At 39.7% G+C, this 13,776-nt stretch overlaps 1 protein-coding gene across 1 annotated transcript; it reads right to left on the bottom strand.

The window, feature by feature from the left end:
- Positions 1–1,194: 1,194 nt before the first annotated feature.
- On the bottom strand, positions 1,195–4,348 carry LOC138906192 (uncharacterized). The gene is made up of 6 exons (XM_070194718.1): positions 3,749–4,348; positions 3,315–3,586; positions 2,669–3,154; positions 1,844–2,092; positions 1,536–1,702; positions 1,195–1,433 (listed from the first exon to the last, which is right to left on the bottom strand). Exons 1-6 carry the CDS (start codon positions 4,346–4,348, stop codon positions 1,195–1,197), a joined length of 2,013 nt encoding a protein of 670 aa, XP_070050819.1.
- Between the last annotated feature and the right edge of the window lie 9,428 nt (positions 4,349–13,776).

The following is a 13,776-nucleotide window of genomic DNA, read 5'->3' as shown; positions in this document are numbered from 1 at the left end:
AAAACTTACCTGGACACGCCCCATATCCTTGCCCAGATCCGCGGTCCAATTCACGGTCGCGGATCTCCGTCTCCAGCTATTTTTTGTCTTTGCCGCATTTTTACCTATTCTCGGGTTAATTTCGACCCCCGAATCCTTCCGATGGGCATAATTTTTGCCCTACACACTAGTAGATCGGTCAAAGTCGTTCAAAATCAATTACAACAACCAAAGTAAGAAAATAATAGGTTGCCTCCCAAAAAAGCGCCTAAGTTAACGTCACGGCACGACGATTTACATGTACTGGGGCTCTTCCAAAGTTCTCACCACTCTATCCCCTTTCTCTTCGACTATTCTAAGGTAATGTTTCAACCTTTGCCCATTTACCGTGAACTTGTTTGTCCCATCTTCGGATTCAATCTCTACAGCTCCACTTGAGAACACTTGCACCACTCTGAAGGGTTCTGACCATCGGGACTTCAACTTACCCGGAAACAATCTCAATCTCAAGTTGTATAACAACACTAGATATCCGGGCTTGAAGTTCCGATCTAAGATGTGCTTATCATGGATCATTTTCATCTTTTCTTTGTATAATCTAGCATTCTCAAATGCATGGAACCTGAATTCCTCGAGCTCATGTAACTCAGTGACTCTGCTGGTGCTTGCGGTCTCTATATCCAGATTCAACTACCGCAATGCCCAAAGTGCTTTATGTTCGAGCTTTACCGGAAGGTGGCATGCCTTTCCAAACACCAACTTGTACGGTGACATACCAATTGGAGTTTTGAATGCTGTGCAGTACACCCATAATGCATCATCCAGCTTCTTCGCCCAATCAGTCCTTGTTGCATTCACTGTCTTTGTCAGGACACTTTTAATTTCTCTATTGGACACTTCAACTTGCCCGCTCGTCTGTGGGTGGTACGGTGTGGCTACTTTGTGGCGAACTCCATACTTTTCCAACAGACGTGCGGACGCTCTATTGCAAAAACGGGTTCCACCATCACTGATTATAGCTCTCGGGGTGCTAAAATGTGTGAAGATATTTTTCTTTAGGAAACTTGTTACCCCTTTTGCATCATTGGTTGGGAGAGCCATCGCTTCGACCTACTTGGAGACATAGTCAACCGCTACCAATATATATTTGTTACCATACGAACTAATGAACGACCTCATAAAGTCGATCCCCCACATGTCAAAAACCTCCACCTCTTAAATTGTGGTCATCGACATCTCGTGACGGCGAGATATGTTGCATGTCCTTTGGCATTCATCGTAACCTTTGACCCAAGCATGGGCATCCTTGAACAGGGTAGGCCAATACAATCCCGATTCCAACACTTTTGCTGCTGTCTGGATTCCTCCAAAGTGTCCACCATATGGTGAAGCATGGAAAGCCTGCAAAACAGAAGGTTGATATTTCTCGGGGATACACCTCCGGATCATGTTATCTACACATATTTTAAACAATAGAGGTTCGTCCCAATAATAGACTCGACAATCGCAGAAGAACTTTTTCTTTTGAATTGAGGAGATTTCATAAGGTACAATACCACTTGCTAAATAGTTAGCAATATTAGCATACCATGGCGTCTCCTCCATTGTCACATCAAGTAACTGTTCATCCGGGAATGTCTCTGTTATGTCTTTAACCTCCATTAGCTTTTCAGCTCCTTCCAATCTTGAGAGGTGGTCTACCACTTCATTGTCCGTCCCCTTTCTGTCACAGATTTCCAGATCGAATTCTTGTAGCAAAAGAACCTAACGAATCAAGCGTGGCTTTGACTCCTTCTTTTCTATCAAGTACCTAATTGCTGCATGGTCAGTATAAACAATAACTTTTGAACCAATTAACTACGACCTGAATTTGTCGAAGGCAAACACTACAACCAACATTTCCTTTTCCACTACAGTGTAATTGAGCTGTGCACCGCTGAGCGTCCTGCTTGCATAGTAAATCGGGTGCATCATCTTGTCTTTTCGCTGCCCCATGACTGCTCCTATAGCATAATCACTGGCGTCGCACATGAGCTCGAATGGTTGCTCCCAGTTGGGTGAAACAATGATGGGTGCAGTTATCAGTCTCTTCTTCAGCTCCTCAAATGCCAACCTGCAATCATTAGAAAATACAAAGGGCTGATCATTTTCAAGAAGTTTACATAAAGGGTTAGCAATTTTGGACAAATCTTTAATGAATCGCCTATAGAACCCGACGTGCCCAAGGAAACTTCTCACTACCTTTACCGAAGTGGGCGGTGGCAGCTTCTCAATCACATCAACCTTGGCATGGTCGACTTCAATGCCCTTGCTGGACACTCGATGCCCCAACACTATTCCTTTTTGTATCATAAAATGACATTTTTCCCAATTCAACACTAAATTTATCTCCACATATCTTTTGAGCACTCTTCTTAAGTTGTGAAGACAATCTTCAAATGAATCCCCCACCAGGGAGAAATCATCCATAAACACCTCTATAATATCCGCCACCATGTCAGTGAAAATGGCTAACATGCACCGCTGGAATGTAGCCGGTGCATTGCAAAGTCCAAAGGGCATTCTCTGAAAGGCAAAGATGCCATATGGACAAGTGAATGATGTTTTCTCTCTATCTTCCGGGTCTATTGAGATCTGGTTATACCCCGAGTATCCATCCAAGAAACATAAGTGGGACCGCCCAGCTAACCTGTCCAATATTTGGTTAATGAAAGGCAAGGGGAAATGGTTCTTTCGAGTGGCTGTGTTTAGTTTCCGATAGTCTATGCAAATTTTCCACCCCGTGACTGTACGAGTCGAGATCAACTCGTTATTCTCATTTTGTATGACCGTCATTCCTCCTTTTTTCGGCACATATTGGACAGGACTGACCCAGTTGCTATCAGAGATGGGGAAGATGATACCCGCATCCAACCACTTGATCACTTCCTTCTTTACTACTTCCTTCATATTCGGGTTCAACCGTCGTTGATGTTCCCTGGAAGGTTTGTGCCCCTCTTCCAGAAGAATCTTATGCATACAAAAGGCTGGGCTGATACCCTTTATGTCTGTCATAGTCCAACCAATGGTAGACTTACATTCTTGCAATACCTGCAATAGTTGCTCTAACTGCACAGCTAGCAAACCAGATGATATAATAACAGGCAAAGTAGAATTAGGCCCCAAGAAGGCGTACCTGAGGTGGGGTTGGAAGTGGTTTCAAGTCCAGCTATGGTGGCTCCTCTATTGATGAGTTTACAGGTGGTGTTGCTCTCTCTTCTAAGCGTAGGGGCTCAAACTGAGGTTCCCTTTTCCAGAATCCTTGACCTTCGAGATCCATGACCCACTATGCTAACCCTTCACCGTCCATCTCTTCCAAATTCATCAAGCATGCTTCTAGTGGATCCTTGACATTAAGGGTCTCATCCTCTTCTTGCAGTATCACATCCACGGCCTCCACTAGTGAGCAATTTGCAAATTCACTAGGTATCCTCATGGATTGTTGAAAGTTGAATATTATTTCTTTATTGTTCAACCTCATTTTCAACTCTCCAGTCTCACAATCAATTAATGCTCTCCCAATAGCTAAGAATGGCCTTCCCAGAATGGTGGGTATCTCTTCATCCACCTGACAGTCAAGAATAACAAAATATGCAGGAAATACAAATTTCCCCACTTGCACAAGCACATCATCAAGAATTCCTGCCGGTCTTTTGACTATGCGATCAGCCAGTTACAACAACATTGAGGTCGGTCTAGCTCTGCCAATGCCCAGTTTTGTATAGATTGCCAAGGGCATCAAGTTTATGCTGGCTCCCAAGTCACACAATGCTTTAGCAAAAGCATAACTCCCAATAGTGCATGGGATAGTGAAGTTACCTGGATCAGACACCTTTTGGGCCATAGGTCTTGTCACTACCACGATGTAGGTCTGTGTCAGAGTTACAGTGGACAGGTCCTGGAAGTCAAATTTTCGCGACATCAGGTCCTTCATCATTTTTTCATACCCTGGCATTTCCCTCAAAGCATCCATCAGTGGAATATTCAATTGAATCTGTCGAAGCATTTCCATGAATTTCATGTATTGATCATCTTTCTTTTGTTTTGCCAATATTTGAGGGAATGGTGCAGGAGTTAACCTCTGTCCACTACTTGATGTCTTTTCTTTGTTGGAAGCTTCTGGCACAAGAGGTGCCACCTGTTCTGAGACTTGTTCACCTTCCTTCGCCTTACCCTTGTCAACCTGTGCCTGTTCAACTACCACCTCGGTGAGCTCTGCTGACCCATCTGCCTCTAATTTAACTGGAGTAGTTGGCGTAGTCTCTCTCCTAGATTGAACAACTGCTTGCTCTCTTCCTAAATCTCTTCCATTCCTGAGACTCACTGCCATTAGCTGATTTGGGTTTTGTCTTTTGGGCTAATATTTGTATCTGCAGGCAATGTTCCTTGGGGGCGATTTTTCAAGGCCATTGACAACTGTCCCAGTTGAGTTTCAATGCCTTTGATTGCTAAATCATGTGCTGCTAACTTTTCTTGCATCTTACCATTTGTTCCAATGAGTTGTTGTAGCATACCCCTGATTTCTACCATGTTGTTGTCCTATTGTTGATGAGGTGGTTGGTAGGCCAACTGTTGCTGGTGCTGCTGATTATAGCCCTGCTGCCTTTGATAAGGCACAACTTGACCTTGTGGTCGTGCGCCTTCAGAATTGGGGTTGTGTTGTGGCAGGTTGGGTCTGTACTGCTGGTTTGGTGCTGGTCCCCATTGTTGCTCACCTTACCTTTGACCTCCAAAATTATTGACATAATTCATGTCTTCTCTGAAGCCCAGCTTTTCATTTTCTCCACTCCACGAGCACACATATGACTGGTTTATGCAAGGAGTGCACAATCCTCCATTTGTTGTGTCAACAATGTGCACTTACTTTGTACCCATCTCATCAATTTTCTTTGTCAGTATGCTCATCTGAGTCATGAGAGTGGCTATGTTCTCTGAATAGGAATTATTTGGGTCAAGAGCAACATAATGCACTATTGGTGTAAGTGTCGTACCTCTAGCAATCCAGCCTGAATTTTGAGCCTTCTTGTCAAGAAGAATCTTGCACTCTGTGAATGTCTTGCTCAAAAATGCACCCCTAGCTGAAGCATCTACATTGGCCTTCAAACTGTCTGCTAAACCCATGTAGAATCTCTGTCCCAACATCTGATCTGGAATGCCATGGTGTGGACACTTCACTAGCATACTCTTAAACCTCTCCCAGGTTTCTTGCAAGGTCTCAGTTAGTTTCTGCCTGAACTGCAATATCTCATCAATCTGCCTTGTAGTCTTGTTGGGAGGATAAAACTTGTTTAAGAAATGTTTGACTAATTCTTCCTAAGTGGCAATGAAGTTTATTGGGAGCGAATTCAGCCAAGTTTGAGCCTCTCCAGTCACAGAGAATGGAAACAGTAATAGCTTGATGGCTTCAGGAGTCACATTCAGCTGTCTTTGGGTCATACATATTGATAGGAAATTCATCAGATGTTGTTGTGGGTCTTCAATGTATGACCCGGAAAACAATCCCTTATTTTGCAACAGATGCAACATGTTGTTGGTGATCTGGAATGTCTCCGCTTGTATCTGAGGTACAGCAATGGCGGTGGCTAGGTTATCAGCAGTTGGTTGTGCCCAATCATAAAGAGCAGCTTCTGGCACAAGAGGTGCCACCACTCCATTGTTCGGGTCAACCCGATTATTCCGATTATTTTCGTTGACATCGTCCACGTTGTCCATTTCAATTTCGAGTGTGTGTTTTTGTTGTAACTGTTTGTTCTTCTTGTTGGCTCGATTTAATGCACTGAATGCTTTCTCGGGGTCTGAGAGTCCTTCAAAAAGTTTACCAGTCCTCGAAGAGCTTCTAGGCATACACTTGAGTCACAGGAGAATTCAAACGTGAGAATTTCAATAGAAAAATTTAAACACCGTAAGAAATTGATCTAAACTAAGAATCCTAAAAATTCTTCTAAGTTGTAATAAATAACACCGTTAGTTCCCCGGCAACGACGCCAAAATTTGATCACGCCCAACTATGCCTTGTAAAAAAGACTAAGCGGTCGCTGCAAATATAACCCGGTTCAAGTCCGGAGTCGAATACCACGGGGAACTAACCTATTTATTATAACTTTAAATAATGCTAATGATAAGCTCAGACAACTTCCGGATGCAAGAGTTTTATGAATAATCAGTGGAATTTATTTAGCTAAGAAAAAATGACAATAAAATTAGTAATAATCAAGACTAAAGTTGAATTCAAGGGTAAAAGGATCTAGGGCTATTGATTTCCCCAATTGCCGGATTAATTCTTAACTCTTTAGCTATAATCTCGCCGTAATACTCTATGAGGATTATGAGTTCCGGGCTACCGTAATGATCTCTTGATCAATTATGATAATTTACTAGAAGCATTCTCTCGAGCTACTATAGTTAACAATTTATGCAACTCAGAATTATCCCATCAAAGTTTCGTTATTTCTAACCCTACTTTTAAATTCAAGCAATTAATCTCTTAACTTACCCAAAAGTGGTGTCATTCAACAACAATCTAACCAAGTGTTCTTTCTCAAGCAACACAAGGTAACTAGACATGATTAATCGAGGGCCCTTTCAATTAACCACAATACAATACGTAGTTGAACAATCATAGAACAAATACGGCTCAATTATAATAAAATATAGTCAAGACTTCATCCAACAATTGGTTCCATCAACCCTAGATAATAGATTTAGCTACTCATACTAATGGAAAATAAATCACTAAAATAATTCATAATCAACAAATAGAAGTATGAAGAAGAAGATGAAAACGCTTAGGAAATTATCCGTCTTCCCCCCTTGTTCTTGCCTCTAAAATCTTCTAAAACCAGCTATATCTGACTTCTGGGCGAGTTTAGGCTTCATATAGGTTTAGGTTAGTCGCCTAGGAAGTTACATAATTAACCCTGCGTGTTTGGCTTTCGTCCGTGGCTGCGGATTCGACCGCGGATTTCCACTGCCTTACTGCCTTGAGTTCGCGGACCAATTCGCGGCCGCACACCTAGAGGGGTCGTCTTGCTTGCTTTTCTCGCTCTTTTTCGACCGGGCTAACCTTTGATTGGCCTTTCACACTCCATGTTGACTCAAAAATACTCGTTAGCTCCCTCCTAGCTTGGAGTAGCTCCTGCAAAGCATCAAATTCTTAATTAGAGCATTTTGTTATCTTTTAGCATTCAAATATCAATAAAGTGCAGCTAAATTAGAGTGTAAATAGTGTCTAAATTACATAAATATAGCCTACTATCACTGACCAGCAGGTGACCCTTACAGTTATCTTCTTAATAAGAGGTAGATATTGGTGAACTAATAACTTTTTAGAATCTAAAGGAATCCCCAAATATATGAAAGGAATCTTTCCTTTAGTAAAGCCCAAAGTTGCAAAGATTTCCTATTTTAAGGTTGATGAGATTCCACCCATATATATAGCACTTTTATCCACATTTGCCTGCAAGCCAGAAATAACTGAGAATCTGTGAAAGGCAACATTACGGATTCTGATATACTCAATATCAGCTCTGCAATACATCAGTAGATCATCAGCAAAACAGATATGTGTATTATTTAACTTCCTACACGTAGGATGAAAGTTAAAATCTCCATTCTTATGTAATTGACCCAGTTCTCTTCCCAAATACTCCATTACAATGACAAATAAGTATGAAGACATTGTATCTCCTTATCTAATCCCCCTTCTGCCTTTGAAAGGTGTGGTAAGTCCTCCATTTAGCACCAAAGAATATGACAATATAGTAACACATGCCATTATCCATTGCACAAACTTGAAGGAAAACCCAAGATCAATAATCGTTCTTTTGAGAAATCCCATTCCAAAGTATCATAGGCTTTCCTCAAATCTACCTTCAGCACACATCTAGGTGAGATACCTTTTCTGGAGTATCCTTTAAACAACTCATGACTGAGTAACATGTTATCGATAATACACCTTCCTTCCATGAATGCTGATTGGGAATGTCCAATCAAACCATCAAGAACATTTTTGATTCTTCTATTAATGACTTTAGAGATAATCTTATACAATATGGTACAACATGCAATAGGCCTATAGTCCTTGACTGTTGAATGTGCTGGGACTTTAGGTACTAAGGTGATGGTTGTAGTATTGATCATTCCAGGCAGGCTACAAGTAGTAAAGAATCTCTTTACAGCTGCAAAGATATCCTCCTTCAGTATGTTCCAGTTTCTAGTAAAGAATTCCACAGAAAATCCATCAACACCTGGTGCTTTGTCTCTGGGCATGTCCCACACTGCAACATTGATTTCCTCATCAGTTACTGCCTGAATTAATTCTTTATGTTGTGGTACAGTTAAGCATGGTCCATCCTTGATTATAGCTGTGTTTGCACAAGGCATTTCAGTAGCACAGTCTACCATCAAGGACCTAAATACTCTAATGAATTCCTGCTCAACCAGTTTTGGATTAGTTACATTTATTCCTGTGTCAGTGTATATAGAGGTTATACTAATCTGGCCGGATCTAATCTTCCATTGGGCATGGAAGTATTTTGTATTGGTATCACCACACTCAATCCAACAAGCCCTGGACTTCTGCCTCAACACTTGTTCCTCAACATTGCTCCATTTTCAATGTCAACTAGTATGTCTTTCTCTAAGTCAAAAGGGTTCTGGGCTAAAGGATCCTGCTGAATCTGGTCCTGAATAATAGCCAATCTCCTTCTTGCCTACTCAAGGTTTTATTTGTATGAAGCCATATAAGCATTAGAAGCTTACAGCTACACCTTCATAGCCTTCAGCTTGCACCAGACCTATTGCATAGTTGTGCCATCATAATTCTGATTCCATACATGCTGAATAATATTCTGGAATTGTGAAAGTTCCATGACATTTGTGTATAGTCTAAATGGTTTATGATGTAATAGTTTCTGCCCACCACATTTGATTAGGATAGGGGAATGATCAGAGACTGAATGATTCAAGAAATCTGCCTCCACATGACTATATTGTTGTATCTCCATTGATAGTTTTTCAAATCCCAATCTATCTTGCTATACACTCTTGAACTAGTGCCTTGTTTGTTTGTCCAAGTAAAATGCCATCCTTTAGCTGTAAGAGGAGTAAGCTGTAGAAAATCAATCACATCTTTGAATCCCTATGTTTCAGCAATGGTTACAGGGGACCCTATTCTATCTTCAGAAGATAGAACATTATTAAAATCTCCACTAAGTAGCCATGGAAGATGAGCCTGCATATTTATCTGTTTAAGATCCCTCCATAAAGTCTCCCTTTGATGGCCATCATTTTGATACTAAGATATGTGGTAATTTGAGTTCTGGTATCCTTCACTAGACAATGGATGAATTGATCTATAGTTTGAATAATTTGAAGTTGTATATGTGCTCTCCACAAAATCCAATTCTACCATTTGCAGCATAAGGATAATTGCAGTAAACATTCCACCCACGAGCAATCTGTTTTTGTATTTTCTTAGCCTTATGTTCTTTTACTCTGGTTTTAATACACCCAATTATATCTATCTTATTTTAGCCAGAAAGGTCTTTACCTCCTTCTGCTTATGGGCCTGGTTCAGGCCCCTAGTATTCCAAGTGGCAATGATCATTTAGGGTTGTGATTTGGAGAGCATGTTGAACTTGGATCCTCCTGTTGCCCTCCACTCCCATCATGCCTTAGCTCAGCAGTTGCCTTCCATTTATCATTGTAAGTTAGCATTCCACACATAGGACTGTAACATGTGTCATTCTGCAGGTTCACCCCTTCTTTGGCCTGACAAGGCATAGGAGCATTTTGCTTTACAGGCTCCATATTCTTTCTAACCAATATTGAGTATCTTGTTTCTGACCTCAGCTATAGGTCATTTTTCTTTTTTGCTTTACCTAAGAAAAACTGGAATCCAAGCTTAACTTATGAACTGTCACTTCAAGTGGGATACCTGTCATATGTAAATGGGACCATGCAAAACAATCTAAATTAGATTTAAGATATTCAATAGTTTCACTCCTGAGTTAGAGGCTTAACCCCGTACAAAGATATACCTTTCTTTCCAGGAACTCAGCGAGCAAAGTGACCCGCTCGAGTTCCTCTACAAATGATTTGGTTGCATCCGTATTATCTGATACCTGGAAAGATATGGGCATATGGTAACTATTCAGTATCCTTCCCTCGATATCTTCTTCATTTGGTGTAGACACCAAAATTGGTTCGAGTGTAGGCACCAGACTCTGTAATTGCTATTTATCAACTCCAACCACCTTTCTATTAGATAAAGTAATCATTTACTTAGCGGCATGTTGATTCCCTCTAATCTGCTTAACTCCTTCTGGTGTTGGAAATTTTAATAACTGATGGTAAGTTGACGAAACAACCTTCATATTATGAATCCAAGGCCTATTGAGGATAACGTTGTATCCTATATCTCCATCCACAACTTCGAATAAAATTGGTTTCATTACTCCTTCCGCGTATGTAGGAAACATGATCTCTCCTCGAGTCGTCGCGCTTGTTAAATTAAATCCAGCCAAAAGCTTTATAGTCGGAACGTTGTTATCGGTTAGCTTCGCTTGCTCTAGGATTCTTAATTGAATGAAATTAGCCGAACTACTTGGATCAACCAACACATGTTTAATTTTAAAATATAAATATTTAAAGATATTACTAGAGCATTATTGTGAGGTAGTATAAGGTCGTCTGCATCTTCCTCATTAAAAGAAATTTCATTGTCATCAGATGTCTCGCAGACTCTCTTTCCATGAGTGACCAATTTTTTGGTCTTCTTTGCAACCGAAAATATCACACCATTCACTTCAGCCCCTCCGGAAATTGTGTTTATTTTGGTCAAAGCGACCCTATTGGTTTTTCCAGCTTTGTAATGTAACAACCTTTCCAGTAATTATTCTTAGCCCGATCACTCAAAAATTCCCTAAGATGTCCATTCTTAAGCAAAGCTGGCACCTCTTCACGAAGATGCCTGCAGTCCCCAGTTCTATGACCATATGTACCATCGAATTCACACCACAGACTTGCATCCCTCTTATTAGGATTTGACCGAATTGGTTTTGGAACCTTACTTCCTTTATGTTCTTTCTAGCAGAAACTAGCTCCACAAAGCTAATGTTGAAACTGTATTGAGACAACTTAAGGTAACTATTATCTCTAGATCCAGATGGCTCTTTATCTTGCAAACTTCTGCTACTTCGCCCTCGATTAGTTCTCTTGTCCGGTCCATGTCTTTCTAATAATTGATACACTCTAACTCCATGTCATTGCCCTGCCCGAAAGTTTGACCTTTCCTTTGGCACATAAGGTTAGAACCGGCTCCTGGAGGAACTCTGATCCTAGTCAAGATTATTTTTTGACTTTTTCACGTTCTGATCACGATCGAAAGCTTTGAAAGATATCAGAGAATTCAACCAATTATCTTTTATTCGAATTTTTGATTCATAACAATTGTGAACAAAAGCCCATGTAGTTTCCTAAACTCCAACAAGCTTTCATTCAACTTTCTTAAGGCATCAGAGCTTAAGGGATTAAGACCCTTGGTAAATACTTCTGCAGCTATTTATCCGGCATCGTCGGTAATAATATTCTTTCTTTTTAGAACCTAATCATGAACATCCGGAATAATTCTGAATCTCCTTGAGTAATTCTGAAGATATTTGCTTTCTGCGCTTGAACTTCTTGCTCCAGCGTGAGCCTTAATAAAAGAATCTGCAAGCATTTCAAAAGAGTCAATTGAGTGTTTAAATAAAAGTGAATACCATATTAAAACCCCTTTCGTTAAGGTTTCTCCGAATTTCTTTAGCAACATCGATTCGATCTCATTTGGAGCCTAATCGTTTCCCTTTACAGTAGTGATGTGCATTGTAATGTGCTCTTGGTGATCCAATGTTCTATCATATTTTGGTGTATCCGACATCTTAATACTCGTTAGGATCAATTTTGGAGTTGTACTAGGCTTAAATGGCAACTACATATATCTCTTTGAGTCCTAGCCCTTAAGGATCGGTGGTGCTCTCGAAATATGATCCATCCGAGTACGAAATTCTTTAGTATTTTAATCCATTAGTGTATTTTTCTCTCTCGCACATCTCATGAATTCAACACTGAAAGGATCATCGGGGTGTTTTCATTTCCGGATCCATTGTTTGTGCTGCCTCTCCGATTATTATGCAATCTAAACTCCCCCTTGAAGCTAAGTTATCAGTTCCCGGAATCGTTTGCATCTTGGGTACACCAAGAGGGGCTTGAACTCCACCATTTGAATTATTTGAAGCCACCGATATTGCTTGTTGAAGTTCGCTCATTATCCAGTCTTGTTTGAGAGATGGTTCATAATTTTTCATTATTGCGCTCTCAAAACTTTCACGGTATCGGCTACAGGCTCATTATCCAAATCATCGGGAGTAGGACTCCTCACATGTTGCGCATTTCTCTCCACTGGCTTGGAGTTGATTCGCTTACATCATGGTGAGCCACTACCTATAATCGTCTCCACCTGGCTTGGAGTATAATCATCTTGTTGCGATCCACTACCTACAGGATGCAAAATGCCCACAGGCTCGTCAATGCTGTTTAGACCAGCGTTGAGTAGATTGTTGACTTCATTGTGTGCCATAGTTATATTGTGCTTATTACAACGAAATTATTCTAAGCAAGTTAGTATGAGATCAAACAGACCAAAATAATACCACAATTATCTAGGCCTCACAGTGAGCGTCATATTTTATCCGAAAAAGGTACAGTTGAATTTGTACATATGATTACTGGACACGTGAATTAAGATGATCTGATTAGCAAAATTATAAATAAGAACTAGCAATATAAAAGATTTATAAATAATGAAACAATCATGAATTTCAGATGTAATCCATCGGAGTGAAGTTGATGACAAAGCTCAACGTTTTTCTATAAAACTATGAAAGAAAGAAAGTTTGCTCTAGATAATTCTTGTAGATCGTGTCCTTACAATGAGTACAAATGCTTTTATTTATAGTTAAATTTAAGAAGACAAGATCCTCAAATCTGTCCTCAGATGAATAAAAACGCATCTTAATGACCGCATAATATTGGAATAAATGCTGAGATTTTGTGTAATGGTTGCCCCTTTAATTTTATTTCCTTCAATTGGTGTCTTGTTTTTAAATTCATTCCTTCGGTCTTTGTATCCTCAAAATTTATATAATACCAGTCTCATGTCTTCATTCTCATGTCTTTATTCGGTCTTATTTGACTGGTGACTCATTTCGATCATGTCACCACTGCCATGTATCTGCTCGAGAGACGCCCACCTATTTAATTTGTTTTAAGTATGAGTAGTGATATGAACCAAAAGAGAGGACATTACCGGAAGATAGTAACATATAGCTAATGATATTAAAATTGTATACCATGAGAAACGTAACTATATCATTTTTTATGTTCATGACGAGAATTGTTAGATTTATCATGATAGGTGAATTCAAGTCAATATTTACTTTGAGTTTTTGCTGTTTTTATCCCATATGTATTGACGAATTTAAAATTTTAAATCGGTAAGTGTGGCATGGGAAACTTAGGAATTAAATTTTTAACTCTATATCTTTCATTACGTGACACTATTTCTTATTAGTAGTTAAAAACATTACATATTATTTATATTTAAAATAATTTAACTTTAATTTTTTTATTTTATCTTTATAGATATTCTTTTTTAACAATAAAAATCTCATAACATGTTTAAAAGTATAAGTTCCAAAAGCCTTTTTTTTTTTAACC

Source organism: Nicotiana tomentosiformis, chromosome 2 (assembly GCF_000390325.3).
Source record: "Nicotiana tomentosiformis chromosome 2, ASM39032v3, whole genome shotgun sequence".
NCBI classification, from domain to species: domain Eukaryota; kingdom Viridiplantae; phylum Streptophyta; class Magnoliopsida; order Solanales; family Solanaceae; genus Nicotiana; species Nicotiana tomentosiformis.
The sequence above is the reverse complement of the archived record's forward strand: the minus strand, read 5'-3'. Positions and strand labels throughout refer to the sequence as shown.